Here is a 21473-nt window from a genome sequence, read left to right as displayed (position 1 = left end):
CACACCTGCCGTGCCCAGCTCTGCCCTGCCTCAGTTTCCCCATACCCCACACCCTTTGGCCACCCCGCACAGCCTGCGCAGAGACCGTACACAACTCATGACACAATTGACCTCCAGGCTCCGCTCTCCCGATCTTTGACCCAACCTGACCCTCCGCGACCAGGAGGTCCGGACAGAGGTTGGTGGCCAGTGGCGGGTGACGGGTGGCCGGACCGAGGTGGCCGCTGGCAGCGCTGCCGAGGAGTATTTCTGGAGCGCAGTTATGCTCTTTCCAATCATGTGATGAGGACATTATTTAAGGCGGCTGCGAGGCCGGCAGGCAGCTGCGAGCTGGGCGGCGCAGTGCCACGCTCACAGCCCACCGGACCCCCGGGCCCCCCCATACAGGCGTGTGGCTGTGTCGTCCCCCCCGCCCCCGCACCCCCTCGCCATGGTCGAAGCCTTCGTGGGCACCTGGAAGCTGGTGGATTCGGCCAATTTCGATGAGTACATGAAGGCGTTGGGTGAGTGGGGGGGTCGGCGGGGGGGAGGGCTGGAGTCAGGACATCACCCCCTTTTTTTTCTACCCCCCTCTGCCCTCCAATTTGCCCGGCCGAGCCCCCCCCCCCCCCACGGGGTTCTGGCTGCGGGGGGGCTGCAGGCAGTGGGGGGGGGTCGCTGCTGCCTGGGTGGGGTGGTTTACGGGGGGCTCTGGGGCTTTCTGCCCGGGGGCTTGGGCTGGGTAAGGGGGTGTCGTCCTTCCCCTGTCCCCCCCGGGGACAGCCCTTGGCGGAGGGAGGGGATGCCCCCCCCGGGGTGCAGGGAGCCACCCAGGACCTCTCCAGCCTTCATCCCCCCCCACCTCCGAGCCCCCCATCACCAGCCCCAGTGCAGCTCCTGGGCAGGGTAGGTCCCCCATCCAAGAGCAGATCGGGAGGGGGGGTGACACCGGTGCCCCCCCACCCCGCCCAGCCCCGGAGCTGGTGGGTGCTGGTGCAGGATCCGTCCCCGAGCAATGCCAGCGTTCCCAGGGCTCCACCCCTCTGCTCCCGCCCGACCCCCCCCAGGCGTGGTGGGCACACACGGGGCCCCCTGGGACCACAGGTGGGGAGCGGTTTTGGGGTTCACCCCCCAACACCATGGGGAGGAAGGGCTCCGGGGTGATGCCAGCCCCTCCACGCACCCTCAGCCCCCCCACCTTGCACCCCGCAGGCGTGGGCTTCGCCACCCGGCAGATGGGCAGCCTCACCAAACCCACCACCATCATCGAGGTGGAGGGCGACAAGATCACGGTGAAGACCCAAAGCACCTTCAAGAACACGGAGATCAGCTTCAAGCTGGGCGAGGAGTTTGACGAGACCACGGCGGACGACAGGCACGTCAAGGTGAGCCCCCAGCGCCTGCCCCCCTGCGTCAGACCCCCCAAAAAGGGTTTGTGGGCTCTACCGGAGCCGGCCATCAGCTCTTGGCTCTGGGGCTCCATCCTTCTTGCCTTCGGAAGGGTAAAACAGCTTTGCCTGCTGGGGCTGGTGCTCACGCCCAGTCTAACCCAGCCAACCCCCCTCCTCGCCCCGTCTTGCAGCGGGGTTTTCCCCCGGGGAGCAGCGCGGGCCCCCGGAGCTGCCGGGAAGGTTGTGCAAGAACCAGGCTTCCAAACGCCAGCTGCCCGCCCCCGGGGCTTGCTCAAGAGGAGGTGAAGAGACATGATCGGGTGGTGGCAAGTGTCCCCACGCCGGGGGTGGGGAGAGGGACACGAGACCCACTTTTGAGCCCCCTCTTTGCTTGCCCTATGAAGCAGGCAGGGACAGAGCGGCTGGGCAATCCTGCCTGGCCGATGCCTCCCCAGGGGCTGATGCCTCTTTGGGGGTCTCTGGGGAGGCCAGGATCTCCCCCGTCGGGCTGTTCCTTCCCGTAAGAGCAGGGAAAAAACACCTCGAGAGGGGTCAGAGCTTCTTTCGTGGCCTCTCCCACCCTGCAGATGCATTTCCCCTCGCAGGACTGATCCAGCCCCTGCTTTTTCCTGGTTTCCCAGCTGCCTTAAATACGCCTTAATACAGCCCTGTGCTCCCCACCTGGCCCAGGGGGGACCCTGGGGGCTCGTGGGACACAAAACCCCTTCCCGGTGCCGAAGCAGCAAGCGCAGGGGCTGGGCACAAAGCGAGGATGGGCTGAAACGGGAGGAGCGCGAGCAAGGCGGCGGTGCCGGGCAGACACAGGGCTGCCGCTGCTCAGAGCCACCGGCGCTGGTGGAAACTATGTCCAAAGCTCCTGCCCGCAGCCCCGGGACGTGCCCTTCAGGCACCCCTCGGATGGTGGCCAGAGGGCACGCGACAGGGCAGCGGGGGCCGGGCCGGCTGCCCGAGCCGTGGGCTGCATGGGATGGGGCAGGCGGGGGCTGCCAATGGGGTACGCCGAGCCGTGGGGCACCCAGGATGTGTTGGGGTCCAAGGCTGTGCAGGGAGCTGAGTCGTGGGGAGACCCAAGGTGTGGGGAGACCCTGGCTGGGGGGCATCCAAGCCATGCGGGGACCCAAACTATTTGGGGCACCCAAGCAGTGGGGACACCCCAGCTCTGGAGGACCCTGAGCCATGGGGACACCCGAGCTCCAGAGGCACCCGAGGGGCAGCACGCGGCTCTCGAGGAGCTGGGTGGGGGGCACAGGGCAGGATGGGGCCGGGCAGCGGTCTCGGCACCAGCCCGCACCGAGCTGCCCCGCCGGCCGTCACAGTAACCTTGACAGCGGCCGGGCTTTCGGGGCCGAGTCAACAGCAGCGGCTGTGCAAACAGCGGCGAGCAGAGGCGTGTTTGCTGGATCAGCCCTTCCGAAAACCTTTGCCGGGGCCTCCGGTTCAAAGCACCGATACCTGCCCCACCTCTGATCCCCTCCGGCACCTCAGCCAGCGAGCCGCACCTGGAAGCGGCTGGGATCAGGTCATAGTGGCCGCGGAGCAGGATGCGGCTCTGGGTCAGGGAGGGCAGGGTTACCGTGACGGTGCCCACGGAGGAGGTACTGGGGAGCAGCCGAGGCCGTGACCCAGCCGGTGGCCAGAGCAGGATCCAGCTTGGGCTGAACTAGGCTGACAAGGTCAGCGGGATGCTGCCAGACGGGCATCCCGACGGTGGCACCCGCAGCCTGTCCCTGAGCCCCGCGGGGGAGCACGAGGACGCCCAGCATCGTCCCCTCTGAGGGACAAAGCCCATCGGCGCTGAGAAACCCCAGGGAGGAGGTTAACGGCGGGTCTTGCTCTCTCCCCGCAGTCCGTGGTCACGCTGGATGGAGGCAAACTCGTCCACGTGCAGAAGTGGGAGGGGAAGGAGACATCGCTGGTGCGGGAGCTGAAGGATGGGAAATTAATTCTGGTAAGGAAATAGAAATGGTTTTAAATGGGGGGGGTTCAGCCCGGGATAGGGCAAGCCGGGAGCTGCACCGGCTCAGCACCACTAACCTCCCCACCGCCGTTTCTGCCACCAGACTCTCACCTTGGGCAACGTCGTCTCTACCCGCACCTACGAGAAGGCGACATAGATGCCGTCCCCAGCTCCCCCGCCCGTCACCCGGTGCCGCATTCGCCCCCCGCATCGCCTCCATCCTCGCCCCGCGCCGGGCACCGCTCGCCGTGGCCTCGGAGCCCGCTGCCCCCGCCAGGGCTGCCTGCTGCCCCTGTCCCCATCGCCTCCTGGGGCTGTTTGGGGTTTGGGTGGTGGTTTCGTGTTTTTTTTTTATTAATAACGGGAAAACCCACATGGAAAAATAATAAAGGCCATGTTGTTACAGCTCTGTGATCAGTTTACTTGGGAAAAGGCTTTTTTGGCATGTGCTCACCTGTAGCGTTGAGCCGTGCCGGTCTGAGCTGGGCTGCGGAGAGGAGCGCGGGGGGTGAATCCAGCCCGGACACCCTGGCAGCGAGGGGGTTAAACCACCAGCGATCCCAGCAGCCCATCTCAGCTGGTTCTCCGAGCTGTGGAAATAAGAGAGGTCATTATGGTTACGGTTAGAAATGTGCTTTTCCGGAGCGAATCCAGTATCCAGGCACACTCCATCCCAGCGAGAGCGATCTTTCCGTCACCAGCGCAGACGGGCACTCTCTGCCAAAGCATCAGCTGACGGTGCACGCCCGAGCCAGGAATCAAGGTCATGAGCACTTCGTGCCTGGGTTTGGGAAGGGAACCGGCCCAAAAGGGGGGACTCGGCCGTGGGGAACTGGGGCGAGAAGCACTGGAAAGGACAAAGCACAGGGAGAAGGGGCAGGCTGCCTCCGGCAACCCCGAGTCCTCCTCCTGCTACACCAAGGGGCCATCGCCAGCCCCACTCTCGCCTCCCCGTAGAGCCAGGGGCACCAGGAGTGACTCGGCTCCCCGCGTTCGGCACATCTGCCCCGGCAGGGACGAGCTGCTCCCGGCAGGCTTCCTCACCGCAGCCCGGAGCACCCCCGGACCCAGCCCGGTGCAGCCCGGCCCTTTGCCATCCCTTCCCCTGACCTTCAGCTCCAGTTACAAGATTTATGCTCCAGTTGCTCGTTACCAGAAGGCACCAGGCTTCTCGTAGGGGTCACCTCATCGCACACACACTTCCCACCCCGGGGAACCTCTGAAAGCAGCCAGGAGTTTCAAAAAACCTCTGAAAGCAGCAAAGACCTTCAAAGAACTGTGTGCCCTCCCATGCTAGCCCTGTTTTTTCACTGCCCAAGATGAAGCGTGGCACGTATAAAAGAAAAGACCCGGTACAAAGTACAACTGGAGATTGGAGAGATTTATTTTCCGTCACTTACCAAGGCAGCAAACACACCACAGTTAACGTTTACTTAAAATATCTCCACTCACCCATTTGCTTCTTACTCTTCCACTCCCAATGTTTGCAGACAAAACGAGTGAGGCTGGGGGAGGGTTTGGGGACCAAAGCCAAGCGGCTCAGCACCGTTACCGGCTGGCAGGACGTAGCCCCATCGCAGGGCCCAGCAGCAACCACCCCTGTCCCCCAGCGCGGTGCGGGGACGGGCAGGGAGAGCAGAGTTGCGCGGCTCCACCTTTCAGGGGCAAGGGGATGGGGCTGATGTCATGCAGGCGCAGCTGGCCGCGCCGCCCAGGGGAGCCGCCGAGCGCTGGCAGCTTACCCAGCGAAACGTGAGGCTACAGGATGGGAGAGGTGCCGACGAAGGGGTGTAATTAGCCAATTTTGGCAGGAGTGCCTACTGGTAGGAGAAAACGGCAGCCCGCGCCGAAGGTAACAGACGACAACTTGTATCGAAGTCAAGACCTGGAACGCCACACGTTTAGGAGAAGGAAACTTCTCGTCCCTGGAGCAAGGGGCGCGCTGGCTCAGTTCTGCCCGCTCCTCGCGGTGTACGCCAGGGACTCACGATGCCGGTACCCCTGCCTGCCTGCCCGCTCAATCCCGGGGCTTCTTCTTATGCTTCTTTTTCTTCTTCTTCTTCTGAGCCTTGTTGGGCTTCCCCGAATGCTTGCTCCTCTTGCTGGCCAGCTGAGCCCCATCACTGTCCGAGTCCGAGCTGTCCGAGTCCGACTCGGAGGACTGCTTATTCTTGTGCTTCTTTTTCTTCTTCTTCTCCTAGCAAATGAAGGAAAATAAATAAAAAGCCTTGCACGTGAGAAAACTATCACTTGTGCTCACCAGGGCAGCGAGACACTTTCTGTAATGAGTGCCTCACAAGCTGTGACAGGGGCAAGCCTGTTCCGGCACGGAAGGTGCACAAAGCTTCTGCCCCAGCGAGCCAGGATTTAACCACTGCTGTCGGTCCACAGCTGCACCAGGCAGGGTACGGCAGCTATCAGAGCAGAGGGGTATCAAAATGTAAATCCAAGTCTGTAAACCGTTAGTCAAATCACAAAAAGAGAGTCCTTGCCATCCCTCCACAGTTAGAGCTTACTCCATTATTTAAGGCTATTCTTTATTAATAGAGGTTGGCAGGATGAAGCCTTTTTGCCAACGAAATGGCTTTCTAAAATAGCCAGCTGGACGTGAGCGCCATCCCTGCTTCCCCACACCATCGTCAGCCCACAGACTGCCAGGAACTGAGCGCTGCTGCGCTGGAGCACTCACGACAACACGCCCTTCTTGCAGGAAAGCCCAAGAAATGCCAGTCAGAGTTTCTTGTAGCCGTCCCTGGAGGGGAGCCGGGATGAGGAAAGTGCCCTTTTGCAAGCAGCAACTCTTTGCACAATCTCAGAGCAGATTGCACACCCTCCTGCTCTCGCAGCTTCCCACCCTCTCCCCCCGCACACGGGCAGAGTCCAGGGGCTGCAGTGAGCCCCCCCGGCTGTGTTTCTGTGAAGCCCTGAAGCAACAGCTAGGCAGAGCTCAAGACCTGACATTTAGATGCAGAATAAGAACAACTGGTGCTGGAATAAAGCTCATAAGGAACTTTGAAAGGGATCTAAACCCTCAATTTTGAGGCTTCTGACAGTAACTACCAAGCAGAGATTACTCTAAAATCAGCACCACGGTACACCTTCCCCTAGAATCGCATCGGGCAGAGCATCCCAAGGCAGATAAAGACCATTTAATGATGCAGTATAGCAATTTGTGTATATTTAATTAGAAAGCAGGACTGGGGGAGAGGATCTGATCTGCCTGTGCTGGCAGCGCGCACAGCCCAGCTACCAGCCCCGCTCTGCCCGTTGCTTCACCCCCTTCCAGCAAGGAGCAGGAGGAGAAATGCTGACCGCAGCTCTCGGGAGCCAGCCGAGCACCGGGGCAGCCTGACGGCTCGGTAAACCACCGCCCTCCGGCCAGGGTGGCCAGCGCCGGACGCAGGCTGGGCAGCCAGCGCCAACCCGAGCTGTCCTGGAGCCAGGCTCAGAAGGCATCAGCCAGCGTGGTCGGTTTTTGTGCACAAATAAACAAACATCCAAATCTGACCCCAGCACAACTCGCCTTTCCAATTCTCCGAATACCCGCAACACCATCGCGTAGGCCAACTCTTGGAACAAGAGGGAAGATACTTGTTTCAGGTATATTTTAGAAAGATGCTTTGAAAAAGAAGTGATTGTCCTGCAAAAATGAGGTATTTTCTCTAACGCCCCTTGTTCTAGGAAGTAAAGAAAGCAGCATGCAGGTGAGAGGGCCCATAAAAAGAAGTAATTTTAATATTTTGCACATGCCTAATATAAAGCACTTCAAGATTGCTAAGATCAGTAAGGGTTCCAGCTTTCTGTCCAAGCCCAGCAACACTGGCCTGCAAGGAGGATCCACTGATCTCATCCACGGTCACACCAACATCAAAGAGAGACCTTCCCATGAAAATGGCTATCGTGAATTTTCATTCTATTCAAGGACATAAAGAGGACATAAGGAAAGAAGCAAAAGAGGGTTTCATGAAGTGGAGATGGGCTAGCAAGGCAACCCAAGCCCATGTGATTGCCTGCGATAGGCTTAGACAACGCCAGTGCGGAATGCAACCCAAAGCTTGCTGCTTTGACCAAGCCATACACCAGCATTTTTCCTTAAAGTGAGCTGCACCTTCCCGGGTGATCCATGTGTGCTCACTGCTCTGGAACTGGTGCACCCCTAAGACTGGGCACAATCGTCCCCAAACTTGCTGCAATCCAGTATCGTCTTCTCTTCCATAACTTAACTATGCAGCCAGGTGCCAGGGATACACGTACCACTGCTAGCTGCACTAGAGGAGGTTTTATCCCCTAGTCATAGCCCAGCTCCTTTCCCCCTGCGCATACGTTATCTTTACTGGATGCATCTCCTGCAGACTGTGCCACCCTGGCTTTGTAAAGACATGCCCCGCGGTTGAGATGGCACAGCAGCACTGCAGCTGGGGTCAAAGTGCCCTCGAAGCAGAGCGTAATAAGGAGCCATGGCCACGGCACTGCCTCCCGTGCTGATCTCCGCCTCCGGAAGGCTGAGCGCTCCGTTAGCAGCAGTAAAGAGTCTGCTGAGCCTGCACTAACGCGTGGGAGAAGCCCGGGGCATTCACTTCAAGGCATCGCTAGACCAGGAAAAGGAGTCTTGGTAAGCCAGACAAAAAGCCATGTTTCCCACCGCCACCACCTCTAATTTAAATGGCTTGTTCGGAGCACGGCTGCACACAGGCTTTGGGGAGCAGCACAATGGGAGACGGACAGCAGTCAAATGACAGTCCCAAACATAACACACAAACGTGTTTTACATTCCACTACAGAAGGGAGTGTAATGGGAGAAGCCTGGAGCCCCCAAGCCAACAGTTCCACTTATTTTCTTTGCCAAGAGTGTCCCCAATGACCTCAAGGCCACCCTTGGGCTTGCAGAGAGTTTTACTGGGAGAGGTTTGCTGTAAGTCACCCCTGCCTTGGCAGGGCTGTTAGTGCCACGCACTCATTTCACGAGGAAGCAGAAAGCAGCAGCAAGCCCCACCGCACGGTTATGCCAGTTGCAGGACTACAGGCAGGACGAGTCCCCGGGGAGGCCGCCCTCCTCGGCCAGCTGCTGCGGACATCCACAGCTACCCTAGAAGCTAAGCCGAGGGAGAGAAAACGAATGCATGATTAGGTGAAGGGAACAGCCACAATCAGCCACAGATACGCATGGGATACCTGTACAAGATAAGAATGATTGGTATGGGCAAGTATTTCCACCTGTTCCAACAGAAGCAGGCACAGCACAGGGCTGTGGGGGCTAAAGGTCTGAACCCAGAACCGACATCGGTTTTGTGGGTCCAGCGTGAGATACTCCCTCCAGCCTCGGGCACCCGCAGGTGCTGCCTTAGGCCTGTTACACACCCACAACACCCAGGGGAAAAGAACAACCCTAGCTGGAAATGGATTGGAAAGCATCCACGTGAAGAAAACTCGTTTCACAGGAGGAAGCCCGAGACACGGCAGCATGTGCGTATTCACCCAGAGGACTCCAAGCTAAAAAACCAGCACTCATCTGTTCGAAACAAAAGCCAGAAGCAGCTGCTAAGGACAGCACGAAAAATGAAGCAAAGAGGGGGGGAAATAAATCCCCTACAATAACTGACTTTTACATCCCGACTCTGCATCACCTGCTGCAGGCTCGGAGGTGCTCAGTTTGCTCACCAAGGCAGGCGAGCACGTTAAAGCCAAGCCCCTGCTGTATTTAGGTATGCGTTAACAGCAAGGGCGCAGGGGTGCTGGTAGCCTTCCAGTGCCACCCACAAGCTTCCCCTGAAGCGCAAATTGTCTTAAAATTGCTTGGGGAAAAAGAAGTGTCCCAATGCGGGGAGCACAGAGAGGGCTGCGTTCCCCCCTCCTCCCCACAAGACATTTCTTCCATTAGCTTCAGCCACTTCCAGACAAGAGCAGTTTCCATATGAAGATTAATGTACTGGCTTACGGGAAGACAAGCCGAGTCTGTCTACATTTCATTTAAAAACAACATATTCTCCAGTAAGAATGGGGACACAAAAGGCCCAGCTAAAGACATCAATTTAGCATGGATTGTGTGTCGTAGCACCAGATACAGGCTATCAATTAGGGACAACAAAGGAAGGGAGCTAGTAGCTTATTTAATGTGAAATAGAACAACTCTTTTAGGGAGGTGGAAGAGCAAAGACAACGCATGGCTTGGAGCTGAACATCAAGCAGAGTCCTCGGGGACTCCAGGGAAGAGAGCAGAAGATTGAGTTCACTCCATACCTAGCAGAACCTTGGCAAGTATCAGTTTTCTGTAGCTCCACAATAGCACTATGATCATTGATGTCACCCAAAATTTGACAGCCTAAATTTTTATGCGGGACAATACCAGACTCACTACAAAGTCCCCTACCCACCCCCTATCCCGGGCAGAAGCAAATCATAACAGTCTTTAGAAGAGGGTGATGAAGAGTTAAATCTTCTGGAGAAAGGGATGCAGCAAGGAGAATTTTCTCAAGCTTTTCCAGCCTGTGCACACAGTGAGAAAGTTTGACAAGACCTTAACAACTCACAGAGTTTCATTCCAGAGCTTGGGAAACTTACTCAGCCTGTGAAGGCTGAAGACAGGACAGGATGTCACGCCAGTCCCTTTAGGATTACAGGGGAAATAAAAGTACACACGTGGACATTGTGCTGTTGGGAAAAAAAAAACCCAAAACCACAGTTTCCCCCTTTTTGGGGGGTGTCTAACAGCAAAACCGCTCACAACAACACAGAAGAAGTACTTCCAGTGCAGTAATGCAAGCACCACAGCATAAGCACACGCCAGACTGCAAATACTGCAGGGAGCAAGCCAGCGACAGAAGAGCTTAACATTTTCTGTAGCAGGAGGCAGAGCTGCTGTGAAATCATCCTGCCCAAGCTGCAATCTTCTATTAAACCACAGATTTCTTTAAACTCCAGCATCCCGGTACTGGGAGAGGAGTCGACTCACCATTGCGCAAGCGGGAGCATTTCTCTAGTTTAAGTATCGAGAGGGCAGTGCCAAGGCAAGGGCCAGATTTCTGCCTCCAGCAAGAGCAGCAAAGCCCTGCCGCGCCCTGAGCTTCAAACTGGTCTCCAGAACCGATGGCTGCTGATGGATGAAGCTCAGCTCAGCTCTCAGGCACACCCAGGCACTCCCCCAGAACTGCAAACACTGCATTTGTGTCAACATTTTGAGTGGATTTTGCCCAAGCAGACTCTCAGTGTAAAGACGCAGAGGGCCAACAAGTATGAAGACCTGCATGTTACAATCCTTGCACGTCTTGTCCAATTTACGTAACGATTACAGTTCTACCAAAGCAGAACAAACTTGCTCCAAAACCTCTCATCTGCCAAATCCGCGTTGGGAGCTGGCATGCAGAAGAGCAATAGGCTGGGCTACAGCCTGATAGTGCTGGTTCTCCTACTGCTCTAGCTATTTTCAAAAAGCTGGCGCTAAGAGGGGACCACATTAGCACACCAGGCTCCCTCCTGTCCTTTGTAAGGAAAGCTGCTCGGGGCTATGCTTTAAGAATGTTTTAAGAGTTCATTCCTTCTAAAAGTATTTGATTTTGAGATAAGAGGGGAGTGTCCAGAACTCTCCAAGAAGTTTAAATATTTTTTGCCAGATCCTTTTGTGGAGTTATGATCTCATTCAGAGACTTTATGAAGTCTCTGTCCTTGTGAAAAATTAGAATGGATTTCCAGACATATGTCTTTCTGCATCTTTAGAGAGGTGCCAGTATTCCTTCCAGGGTTTTTTAATACTTAAAAAGAAAAAAAAAAAAGAAAAAAGAAAAAAGTGAAATTCCACCACCCAGTTTAATTCCAAACAAGATTCATTATGTAAATCTAAAGGTATTATTGCATCCGTTGTTTGAGGATCAGTCAGAATTAATCTGATGAGAAGAATCCAGTCTATGGTCATTAAATAAATACAGCAAAGTTCAGAAAAACACAGATAAGGACAATAAGAGAGCAGCATAGTGTGTGAAGTGCTGCGCCCTGAGCTAATGCTATTTAAGAACTAGTAAAACAAGTATCAGCTACAAGTGAGGATGCACTAAGGCTTGATGAACTACAGGTCACTGAACAAACAACAATCTAGAAGGTGAGGTTTTCACATGAAGAGAGCAACATCTGCAAGCAGATTGCCTGGAAATCTTTTACACAGTGGGAGAAGGAGCAGCAAAGTCTGCCGAAAAGCCATCACAGGTCACATTTACTACGCAATTCCAATGACGGTTGCAAAACTACCCCAGGGATAAGTAAGTTAATCAATGTATCTGAGCAGAAGATGGGACGCTTTTGCAGAATTCAAATTAAAGGGGTTACTCCTGGTAAACAGCAGATCTTTTCTTGAAAGACAGACAGGAGAGATGAATCAGAAGGGTTCATTTCTTCTCAGCACGCCTCCCTCCCACGCAAGCTCAGCACAGGCATGCTGCCGGGTTCCCATAGGAGCTCCTTCACCCTGCGACCCAAAGAGTAAAAGCGAAAGGGACGCAGCCACGTGCCCGCGCAGCTGTCAGCGACTCCTCGGATGATCTCCGGTACTTCCGCACAGCGCTGCGACAGCAGCATCTCCCTCAAGTCGCTTATTTTCTCAGGGATCACAGGAGGCAGGACAGCGCTCCCACGTGCAGAGTACTAACAGGGTGATCTGTCTCTAGGAAGACTTGTGCCCTCGGTCACAGCAGAAGCCTGGGCCAGTGCAGAGACCTGAAGCCCCCAGCTGTGTCTTACTCCTGCTGTGGGGCTTAGGCAAGAGGAAAGCGAGGAACTGAGGAACCATTGGGACGGCCAGCCAAGATAAAAGGGAGCAAGGACCCCGGCGTATCTCTGTAAGGAGAGGAGTCTCTGGGGAGAGTGAAGAGCAGCCGGGGACAGCAAGGAAGCATCAGATGAAGGAAACAGAAAACGCTGATCACGAACAACCAAAAGCATTAATACCATTGGCATGACACTAAAGGTGTCCCTACCTACTCATTTAAAAATATAAGCTCTACATTTATGTTACAAACATCAGATGGGATGGGGTCAGCAAGGTAGATTGAGCTCTTTCTACTTTGTGTAAATCTCCCTGGGGCTCCAGGCAAGCAGGGAAGCACATGGCGGCTCCCAGACAAGATCACAGCAGGCACTCGAGACAACAAGGGAGCTATTCATTTCGAGGATCCCACATCCTGCCTCCAAAAAGCTCAAAGTTTTATTTTCCAGCACTGGAAAACATCTGAAAACTTTTGATCTCCTCCTTGAGAAGGGAGGAAGATCAAAGGAACAAGCAAGACTTAAAGGAAGGCTGTTAATCCACCGACCCCAAAAAATTAGTAACAACTTCAGGACAGTGACCCACATATCCTGTAGTCTCAGCAGGGCAAGACGCCACAGGGACTCCCCACCCCAGTGGGTGGGCACTGACATAACGAGCTATTTGCGCACCTCAGTGTAATTTTTCCCCCACAGCATTTAAATAGCCGTTACACAAAGCCTTTACCAGACAAACCATCATCACTGTTAGAGGGAAGAGAACCCAAGGCAGGAGAAGCCAGCCCTGATGAGGTATCACCATTATTATGGCCTGCTCTCACACCGCTCCACGGCAAGAGAGAAGCCCAATGTCTGGAATCTGGAAAGGTCAGAGTCGCAGTTAGCCTGGGATCTGAGAGACGACCCGGTTTAATCGTGTGCTTCCGAGATCAAAATAGAACGAAAAGTGTGTGTATTTTCTATCACAGCATAACGACACTCTGCAGAGAGGTCCAAGGCATTCTTGAATAAGAACCTACGTAGTGGGAAAGCAAAGCACATCTTGTGATGGAACCGGGCAACAGGATCTACAGTCAAGAGAGATCTGGTTCCCGCTACTGAATCAGCTATCCGGAGCACTACTCAGCAAACCAGAACTGCAAATTAAGCATCAAATTAACGCTAACTTCATTTTGTACTGACTGTAGGGCAGAAACAGGTATGCCACAGGGCAGGGGTTGACACAAGGAAAGTCACGACACACCCGGCTCTTCTGCTCTGGTGCAGTCACCACCTACAATCCCACAAACAGCCCCAGCTACACCTCTCTCACGTAGGAGTGTACCAAAGTGCCAGAAGCCACATTACCAGTGAAAAACATGACTGGAAGCGAGACTTCAGCTACCAGCGTCAGTCACTCTGGACCGGTCTCTGTGTTGCCATCAAAACAGACTCCTCCATTCCCTGTTGCCAACATGCGCAGTCTCTCCTACGAGCACCAGTACTGGTTTAACTCCACAGTGAGCCTGGGAGAACTAAGCCCTAAGAAGTTAGTTCTCACTGTGCAATAGCTAACTGCAATTGCTAACACCGTCCTTGTCCCTCTCCTGTAAAAACGAAACCCACCACCTTTTCTGCCTGTTGCCCCTCTCCAGGGATACAGACAGGCCACAGAGCTGGAAAGAGAAACAAAAAAAAAAGAAAGAAAAAAGGGCTTTGGAAATGTAATTAAAAGTTGGACTCCAGTTCTGAAAAGGCTGATTAAAGAGTTTATTTACTGACATCTAGAACTGAAATACTCATTGCTGTATAAACAGACTGACTACCTGTTTTGGATTCAGGTCTCCTGCTCCTGTTTTGGATTCAGGTCTCCCCTATGTTTTATACCAGCATGCTCTGAAGCCAGAGTTCAAACACTGGACAAAAGGTCTCTTACCCCTTGACATTTTCACACAGACAAAAATTGCTTTAGAGCCTGGAAACGGGAGTACGCTCCCTGTGCAAACACAACCAGCGATTTTCCCCTGGCGAGTGCAGATAAGCCTAGTTCACATGGCACTGGCTGGGTCAGGATACCTGCTGAAGCAGGGCAGCAGGGCGTTCAGTTCAGATGAAGGAAAGGTGTTAGGGCACGAGCAGTGAGAAGGGAGGGGCAACAGGGTTATTGCCAAGAATCACAGAAATTCAGGAAACTGAAGCAATTTCTATAGAGCCCCACAAAGACCTAGAAAAAAAAAAAAACCTTTTCTCACTGTAAGAAATCTCTTTTGAGGACTGTGCGTTATAGCACAAAACCATCTTAAAGACAGTTTAACAAGAATAAAGGGAGAAAGTATAAGAATTACTAAAAAGTCTGCAGAGGAGATTCTTGTTTTGCTACAGAATCTGCAGAAAACTGAGCCACCTTCTCAGCCCAGAACTGGCTACTCACAGCCACGTTGCTGTAGTAAATCACAGATGTAACTATTCAGAACAAATTATCTGGCTTACTTTTCCAGGCCAGCAGTAGGGCACCTCATACCTTTTTCCTTTTTTTTGAAGAATCGTCAGCCAGGCTGGTCTTTTTATCTCTTTCATATCCTGCTGCTGCCACCTCCTCTTCATCCTCTTCTGGAATGAGGCTATATTTGGTGCCTCCAGGCTGCACGAAACACTCCTTGGCAAAATGACCTGTAAAATAGTATTTGAAGGAGCAGTCGACCCCCTTTTTTTTTTAAAAAAAAAAAACAACCGCATTTCAGACACCTGAAGTGCTGCCAGACCTTTTTATTATTAGTCACAATAAGAGAATCTACACTGTACATTTTTTGTCCTAGCATTTCAGCTAATTTAACATGCCCTGATTAAACAAGCCAGGGAGCAAACGCAACCTGGGTCGTTCTGGAAAGATTAGTCAGGCAACAACTAAGACACTCTTGTCTGAACAGGGAAACTGGTAGAAACGTGTCTGTGCGAGGGCAGAGCATGGAAAAGCGTACGGCAAAGGGAGTAAATTGGTGTGACAGGCACCTGGTAAATGAGACCAAAGCCACAAATATGGAGGAAAACAGTTCATTCTGGTTCTACCCTTTCTACTCTGGAGACATCAAAGTTGACCTACTAACAGTTGTAGTGGAAACTGCAGATAGATAGCATCTGCCTGCCTGTTATGAGTAGACATCGTCATTAAAAAGCAGACTGGACATACACAGGATCCAGTTAAAAGTTTTGGGGGTTCTTTAAAATGGTATTTTAAGATAGTTATCTACCACTACAGAGAACTATATTTGTTATTAACCTTCTCCAGAATAGCTTAACTATTTACTCTAAATAACGTAAGACAAGTAGGGTGCAGAAAAACTCCATGTACAAAAAACTACTTTATGCCTCAGCAACTTGCGAAAAGCTACTGAAAAGCTACATCACATAAGCCAACTTCCTATTGCTGAACTAGGCAAAACACAAAAATTTCACCAGGTTAAAAAAAAGAAACGCTTGTTTTCAGCTCTAAGACACTGCTCACAAGCTAACACTGTGCTCCCCACAACTGATCAGTCAAGTAATTTCCACTGATCATTCTTCATAATGAAATTATCTGTTGAAGGCATATGTTTATTTCTTAAAATGCAAAACTGGAACAAGATCTCAGCTATACGAGACATTAACACAAATGCTGCAAGAAGGGAACCTGTACTGAACCTGTGCTCAGTAGGAAGGTTCTTTACAGGAAGCTCAAAGGGATGTGATTTTAAGAAACAAACTTTTATAAAAGCTAAGTCTTTCCTTTTTGTAACAAATATGCAGTTCTCTGTATGTAGTTCAACTACAAAATGTAGTTCTCCTCCAAAAAAGACACGTGGAAGCAAAATTCCGTCCTTATACACAACCATGAGACAGATGTCAACACAACCCTATCTACAGGTCACTGTAGAACAAGGCTACACCAAAAGACAATGCTGCGTGAACACACCTTTGCAACCGCATTTCTTGCACACGGTGTTCAAGACAGCTTCAAGTGTGATCTTCTGACTCGTGTAGTCTCTGAACATGCGTTTTTTCCTCTCATCCTGACTGGAAAGAGAAGGACAGTTCCATTTTCAATCCACTCTCATCTTTAACCCTGTATATTTATATGGACACGATCAAACGCAGGTTTTTTCAAATGTTGCTCTAAAAGCACCACTTAGCTAAACCAAAGAACAGCACTGACCAACTGCTCATTAGAATAAACCACATTGTTAACAGCAGATTTCCTGTCATCTACTTTTGAGATTAACTGAGCACTCTCTACGCAAAGCAGACAAATGTGGGGAGCTGCAGTTACGTCCTTTATATTAACATCTGTATTTTGTATGTGAACGCACACACACATATATATATACACTTGCCCAGTACAAAAATAAAGCGATTTTATTTGACCTGCAAGAGATGACACAATAAAAAAAAAAAAGGTAGACAAGGAAGCTCTGAAAAAACTGAGCAGTTAAGATCTGATTTTGTAGCATGTGAAAGTGAGACAAATCCCCAGCTGGAATGAACAGTCCTTCCAGCACAAGCGCAGGGCCATCACAACGCAGGAATGAAAATCCTGCCGCGGTGCGAAGGGCTGGAACTCACTGCAGCCTCCTGCAGCTCCTGCCTGCCTCTAGGCAGCACAGCCAAGGGAGCGCCTTCAGTCAACCCTCCAGCCAGCCAGCGCATCGCTGCGGGGCTCAGGAAGAGCCCCCTCAGCCTCCAAAGGAGGGGGGACCTAGAGAATAAGCGTGGCAGGGAAGGCAGGAACGAAAGGCAGGGAAAAGCAGGCAGTAGCAACCTGTCTGATCTGTTATATCCCGCTCAGGAGATTTACCTACTCAAGGGAAACATTGTTTGGATCAAGGTCTTTTCCCGTGCCTTGGTTAACGACCTTCATGGAGAGGGAGAGTTTCAGTTTGTCATCTTTCATCTGAAAGAGGAAGATATGGAACGAGAAGAGTAAATGACAATGATGTTAATTAACACACTGTCTGGAGGCCTGTAGAGAAGGAAGGAAATTGTTGGTTAGCAAAGAGCAGCACCACAAAGGATACTACATGAAAGCGCTTTTGTTCTATTATTTTGTAGCTGCATTTAGAGTTTTCTAGCTAATAAAACAGCTTCTGTTAAGCAGCTACCTCAGTAATAAGACAACATCAAACTATAGGTCCATTCAGATTGACATTCTGCTTTCAATATGACCAAACCCCAAGAGCTGTAGAAGAAAGTGCATGTTTGGAAGCTTTGCTGTAATTCTCAAATTAGGCAGTTCCCCGTGGACCAGTACTTTGGCTGACCTGCATCCTGAAAAACAAAACTTTATATCCTTTTTCCCATTTTGATCCTCTTAGGAGACTAAAAATGTTTTAAGTATCTCTAATAGGGGCTTACTCTTTTCTGAATTCTAGTAAGTCCTTGATTGCCACATTATCACTTTAGAACCAAGAGCAAAAGTTCTATGTTTGGGATTTTTTCAAGCATTTCTTACAACTTTCTGCATTTTCACCAATGCTGCTATTGAAGGTATTTCTGTTTTGTTTGTTTATGACATCTATGCAGTTATTTGCAGGCAATCCAACAATGAACTCTGCCGCTGTCCACCTCTCCAACACATTTCTGCCCCTTGCCTCTACAGCAAAGCAGCCAGGATCCCAACTATTGTGTTCCAGATAAAGAAAACAGCGGCTTAATAAAAATTTACACAAACAAAATTCTAAAAAAGCACACCACAGATGGCTAAAAAGAAGCTATACAGCCTTTCATTTAGTTTTTCTCTACTGTGTAAATAAGACCAAGTTTCTTAAGCCGCTTCCCTTATCTCACACAAAATTAAGTCCTTGTTTTGTACATCAACCCGATTATCTTCTTTCGGAAAAAATGCAAAGCATTTATGGCCAAATCTTGTGCAACTTTGAGCTGAATGCTTCCACCTTGATCCCAACAAAATACAGTCAGCTTGTTTTGTTTCCGTGGCTCACCAAAGCTAGAGCCTTTAGTTTTTGTAATCCTTAAATACAGACGATATGCCTATGGTCACATCTTCTGCAGAAGAAAACGCAATGTAGATTATAGGGGGAAAACAAATGTATCAATGCTCTTACTTCAAAACAAGCAAACAAAAAGCCTCTGTATTTTCTCTTGGGCAGAACTCACTGCCCCTGATACTTTCTTGAAAGCAAACAAAAATCTCGGCTTCTTCTAAGAATGCGCCTGTCTCTCAAAACAGTTAATGAACTGTGTTTATATCGGCTCGTATCTTGGGATCCTCTCAAATTGCTCATTTAGTCACCAAATCACAGAGCTAAGGTGATACAAGCTGCAAAGGGGTGCGCAGGGGAAGAAAGGGAATCGATTTGTTGCTTCTAAGCCAAAAGCTTTAAGGAAGTCCCTTTTCCTGAACTGCACTGCTGCAAGTCACAGAAGCGATGTGCCCGAAGTCACACTTGGAGGTAAAGAGAATTCACCTGTCTGTAAAACAGAGCCCGTCAAACCCCGACAAAGCGCCAGGAAGCCTCTGTGCGCAGAATTTCTCAGTCTTTTTGCGGTGTATTTTATCTACACAGCACTAAAGAAACAAGAATTAACATTACCTCTTTTCCGATAAGCTTCACCCATACTTTGTCTCCAACATCTACTATCTCTGAGGGTTTATCCACACGGCAGGAGGACATGTGAGTCTTATGGACAAGGCCTGGTCGTGGTTTTGGAAGAGAAGAAAGGGAAAAAATAAAGATCTCCACTGAATCTCAGTTTTGCCCTCTAGGACAGCAGTCTCCAAAGTGGGGTGGATGCGAGACAATCCTTTGAGGTGTGGGAAGAAAATATTTTTGTACCATTAATAAATAAAATAATAAAAAATTAATAGAGCTTATTTCATCTTTAGCTCATCCTTTTTTAATTTCTATTTTTGAGTATGTTTTATAATGCACATAATACTAGTACACGTATATAATTTATAAGTAAATAAACATATACTGGGGGATGTGTGCTCCAAAATTTTTTAACTGATACGGTTAACTGATTTTAACTGATCACGCACTGGGGGTGCACAATCAAAAACATTTGGAGACCACTGCTCTGGGAGACAGGGAACCTATCCAGCGGTTGCCCTAAGCAAAACTAACCACTTCTTTCCTCCAGTACATTATGCGGGTGAGAAGCAACTAGTTGCATCAATCAAACGTATAAAAGCTCATCAAGGTCTGCTCCAAATTAACTCAGAGAAGCAGGTCCCCAAAGCAATGTCTTTGTACTCAAAATATCAGGTGCCTGTACGGAAAACTGTAGCAGGTACTAACACCTCTCCCTTCCTGCCTGTCCTCTGGGGAGAATAAAGAGCCCATTTCACGCACCAGCAACACAAAACTTTGCTGGCAGAGTCAAAAGCATGAAACACCACGGCTGCCGTGATCTCCTGCACTTGCAAGGTCACGCAGCCCCAGAACTGTATTTTTAATCTGCATGAATGACATGTGGGCTACAGGGTTATACAAGGGAGGATAAATATGGAAACACACCTTGCTGTTCAAGCTCATGTTTCCGGGCCCGTTTGCGTCTCAAACCACTTCCCTCCAGCAGCCACGCTTCTGTCCAAAAACTTTTATTAGAACTGGAACTACGGTGACGGGGCACTTCAAGAGGGGAGCAAAGAAGGGGTTACTTGTGGGCCCACCAGCACCTGACAGAACATCCACCGTAAGCTGCTTCTTTTGTAAATTGCATTTGTTTGACTTTGCAGGTTTCCCACAAACATAGACGGAGCTTTAAGTCAGCTTTTAGTCAGGTTTATGTTTTATTTGAGCTTCATTTCAAGTCCTTTTTATTTAACTCATTTATATTGGCCATAAAAGAAATAAGTTGGGCAAACTATTTAATTGTAGAAAGCCTCTCTGATTCTCTAAAATATCCTACCAAAAGTTACCAAAAAGCCCTCTGAGTCTTTTTGGTATTCATGGAAACACACCATCATATTCTAAATACCGAGAACCTCAATTCCTTCCTAGTTTAGGAAAAAAAAAAACCTCTTCTGAGCTTTTTCTAAAAGTTAGCAAGCCTTTAATTCCAAGGATGACTGCTTGGCTCGAACACACCAACATGAAACTACATCTGAACGAAATAAAAACAACAAACCTTGTTTCCTGCAGCCTGGAATTTTTATAAATGCCCCATATTCCGTCACCGTAGCAACCTGCGAAGAAAATCCACACAACAGCTAAGGCAAAGCCGTTCACAAAACACCCGTTTGCAAACCACGGGTTAGAATGTGCACAAAAAGTCTACACGGTTCTCCTGCTTTCCTTCAGGTTTAGATTTCAAAAATCTAAATGTTTGAAATTTAGATGCTTGCTTGATAACTCTGGAGCAGGTGTGGTCAGCCAACCACTCCCGCGTTATTCAGGTAAACATCTTATATGTATACGCATATATATCTATACGTATGCACGCAAACACACAGAAACATATACATAGGTGCGTATACACATGGTTCAGAACTGTCAGTTACCCAAAGCGCCACTGAACCAAGCAGTGCCTAAAACACAATGAAGAGACAGAGAAGCACGCCACAGGCCGTAACGCCTGCCAGGGTCACGGCCGCAGCAGCAGCGCCGCCCACCTCTCCCTGGAAGATGGCGTAGAGCTCGGGCAGCGGCTCCATCGCCGCAGGATGGCGGGGTCCGGGCGAGAGACGCTCCGACGGTGCCGCCAACGCCAGCTGAACTCCGCCCGGGCTACTGCGTATCCACCGCCCGAGCTCAGACGGAGGCCTTGAAAAGAAACACGGAGTTAACGCGTGGAAGCCCCTGCGGACAGACCCGTTAGTGGCAGCAGTGATTATTTCACCTTGGCTGAGGCTACCGCCCGGCACCGACCCCCAGCGCCCCGCGCTGCCCGTCACAGCGCGCCCCGACGGCCCCTACCCGCACACCGCGGGGGTTTACCGGCCCACACCGGCTCGGGGGGGCCGAGGCTGCGGGGGGCGGCTGGGCTGGACCCGAGCCCGAGGCCGCGGTGCCGGCCCGATGCAGGCCCGACCCGGACAGGCGCGGTGAGACGGGGCGGCCCCTGCCCGCGGGGAAGCCGGGGCCCGTCAGCGCCCGGCACGGCACCACCCCACCGCCGCCATCACTCGCCCCCTGCAGCCGCCGCCATTTTCCTCCCTCCACACACCCCCCGCACCTTGAGGCACCTCTTCACTCCGCCAATCACCGCTCGCAATGATGGTGGGCGGCAGCCTCCAACCAATCAGCGTTACTCGTGTTAGGCGGCGCCCTCCCTCCGGCGCCAGCGGCCAATCCGTGCGGGGACCGCCCGCCTGCACCCGGCGCCTCTCTTCCGTCACCCGCGCACCGGAAGTAAGGCGGAAGAGGGCGGGCCATCCGGCCGCTCTCCGCCAGTCGGCGCGG

General features: G+C 51.5%; 2 protein-coding genes across 13 annotated transcripts; one reads left to right on the top strand and one right to left on the bottom strand.

The window, feature by feature from the left end:
• The first annotated feature begins 273 nt into the window (after positions 1-273).
• Positions 274-3753, top strand: FABP3 (fatty acid binding protein 3). The gene is made up of 4 exons (XM_075173724.1): positions 274-503; positions 1192-1364; positions 3238-3339; positions 3452-3753. Exons 1-4 carry the CDS (start codon positions 431-433, stop codon positions 3503-3505), a joined length of 402 nt encoding a protein of 133 aa, XP_075029825.1. The 5' UTR covers positions 274-430; the 3' UTR covers positions 3506-3753.
• ZCCHC17 (zinc finger CCHC-type containing 17) lies at positions 3753-21398 on the bottom strand. Of its 12 annotated transcripts, none has more exons than XM_075173722.1 (10): positions 20911-21236; positions 20684-20834; positions 20200-20257; positions 19587-19700; positions 18660-18760; positions 16908-16999; positions 16025-16125; positions 14597-14745; positions 9907-9996; positions 5457-5545 (listed from the first exon to the last, which is right to left on the bottom strand). In XM_075173722.1, exons 2-9 carry the CDS (start codon positions 20723-20725, stop codon positions 9940-9942), a joined length of 714 nt encoding a protein of 237 aa, XP_075029823.1. In that variant the 5' UTR covers positions 20726-20834; positions 20911-21236; the 3' UTR covers positions 5457-5545; positions 9907-9939. The 12 variants fall into 12 exon arrangements, 11 of the variants coding, with proteins under 11 accessions (XP_075029816.1, XP_075029813.1, XP_075029812.1 ...); XR_012677254.1 differs by lacking the exon at positions 9907-9996 and adding an exon at positions 6872-6988 and having other exon boundaries at positions 5459-5545; XM_075173714.1 differs by lacking the exon at positions 5457-5545 and adding an exon at positions 10298-10501 and having other exon boundaries at positions 9960-9996.
• Between the last annotated feature and the right edge of the window lie 75 nt (positions 21399-21473).

This window comes from Calonectris borealis, chromosome 25 (assembly GCF_964195595.1).
Source record: "Calonectris borealis chromosome 25, bCalBor7.hap1.2, whole genome shotgun sequence".
NCBI lineage: Eukaryota > Metazoa > Chordata > Aves > Procellariiformes > Procellariidae > Calonectris > Calonectris borealis.
This window is presented reverse-complemented; position numbering and strand designations above follow the sequence as displayed.

Coding starts and splice junctions, on each gene's coding strand:
- FABP3 (XM_075173724.1), top strand. CDS start 431: ATGGTCGAAGCCTTCGTGGGCACCTGGAAGCTGGTGGATTCGGCCAAT. Junction 504..1,191: donor TGAGTACATGAAGGCGTTGG/GTGAGTGGGGGG, acceptor TGCACCCCGCAG/GCGTGGGCTTCGCCACCCGG. Junction 1,365..3,237: donor CGGACGACAGGCACGTCAAG/GTGAGCCCCCAG, acceptor CTCTCCCCGCAG/TCCGTGGTCACGCTGGATGG.
- ZCCHC17 (XM_075173712.1), bottom strand. CDS start 20,725: ATGGAGCCGCTGCCCGAGCTCTACGCCATCTTCCAGGGAGAG. Junction 14,746..16,024: donor CAAGAAATGCGGTTGCAAAG/GTGTGTTCACGC, acceptor ACTATTTTACAG/GTCATTTTGCCAAGGAGTGT. Junction 5,546..14,596: donor CTTCAAAAAAAAGGAAAAAG/GTATGAGGTGCC, acceptor TTCATTTGCTAG/GAGAAGAAGAAGAAAAAGAA.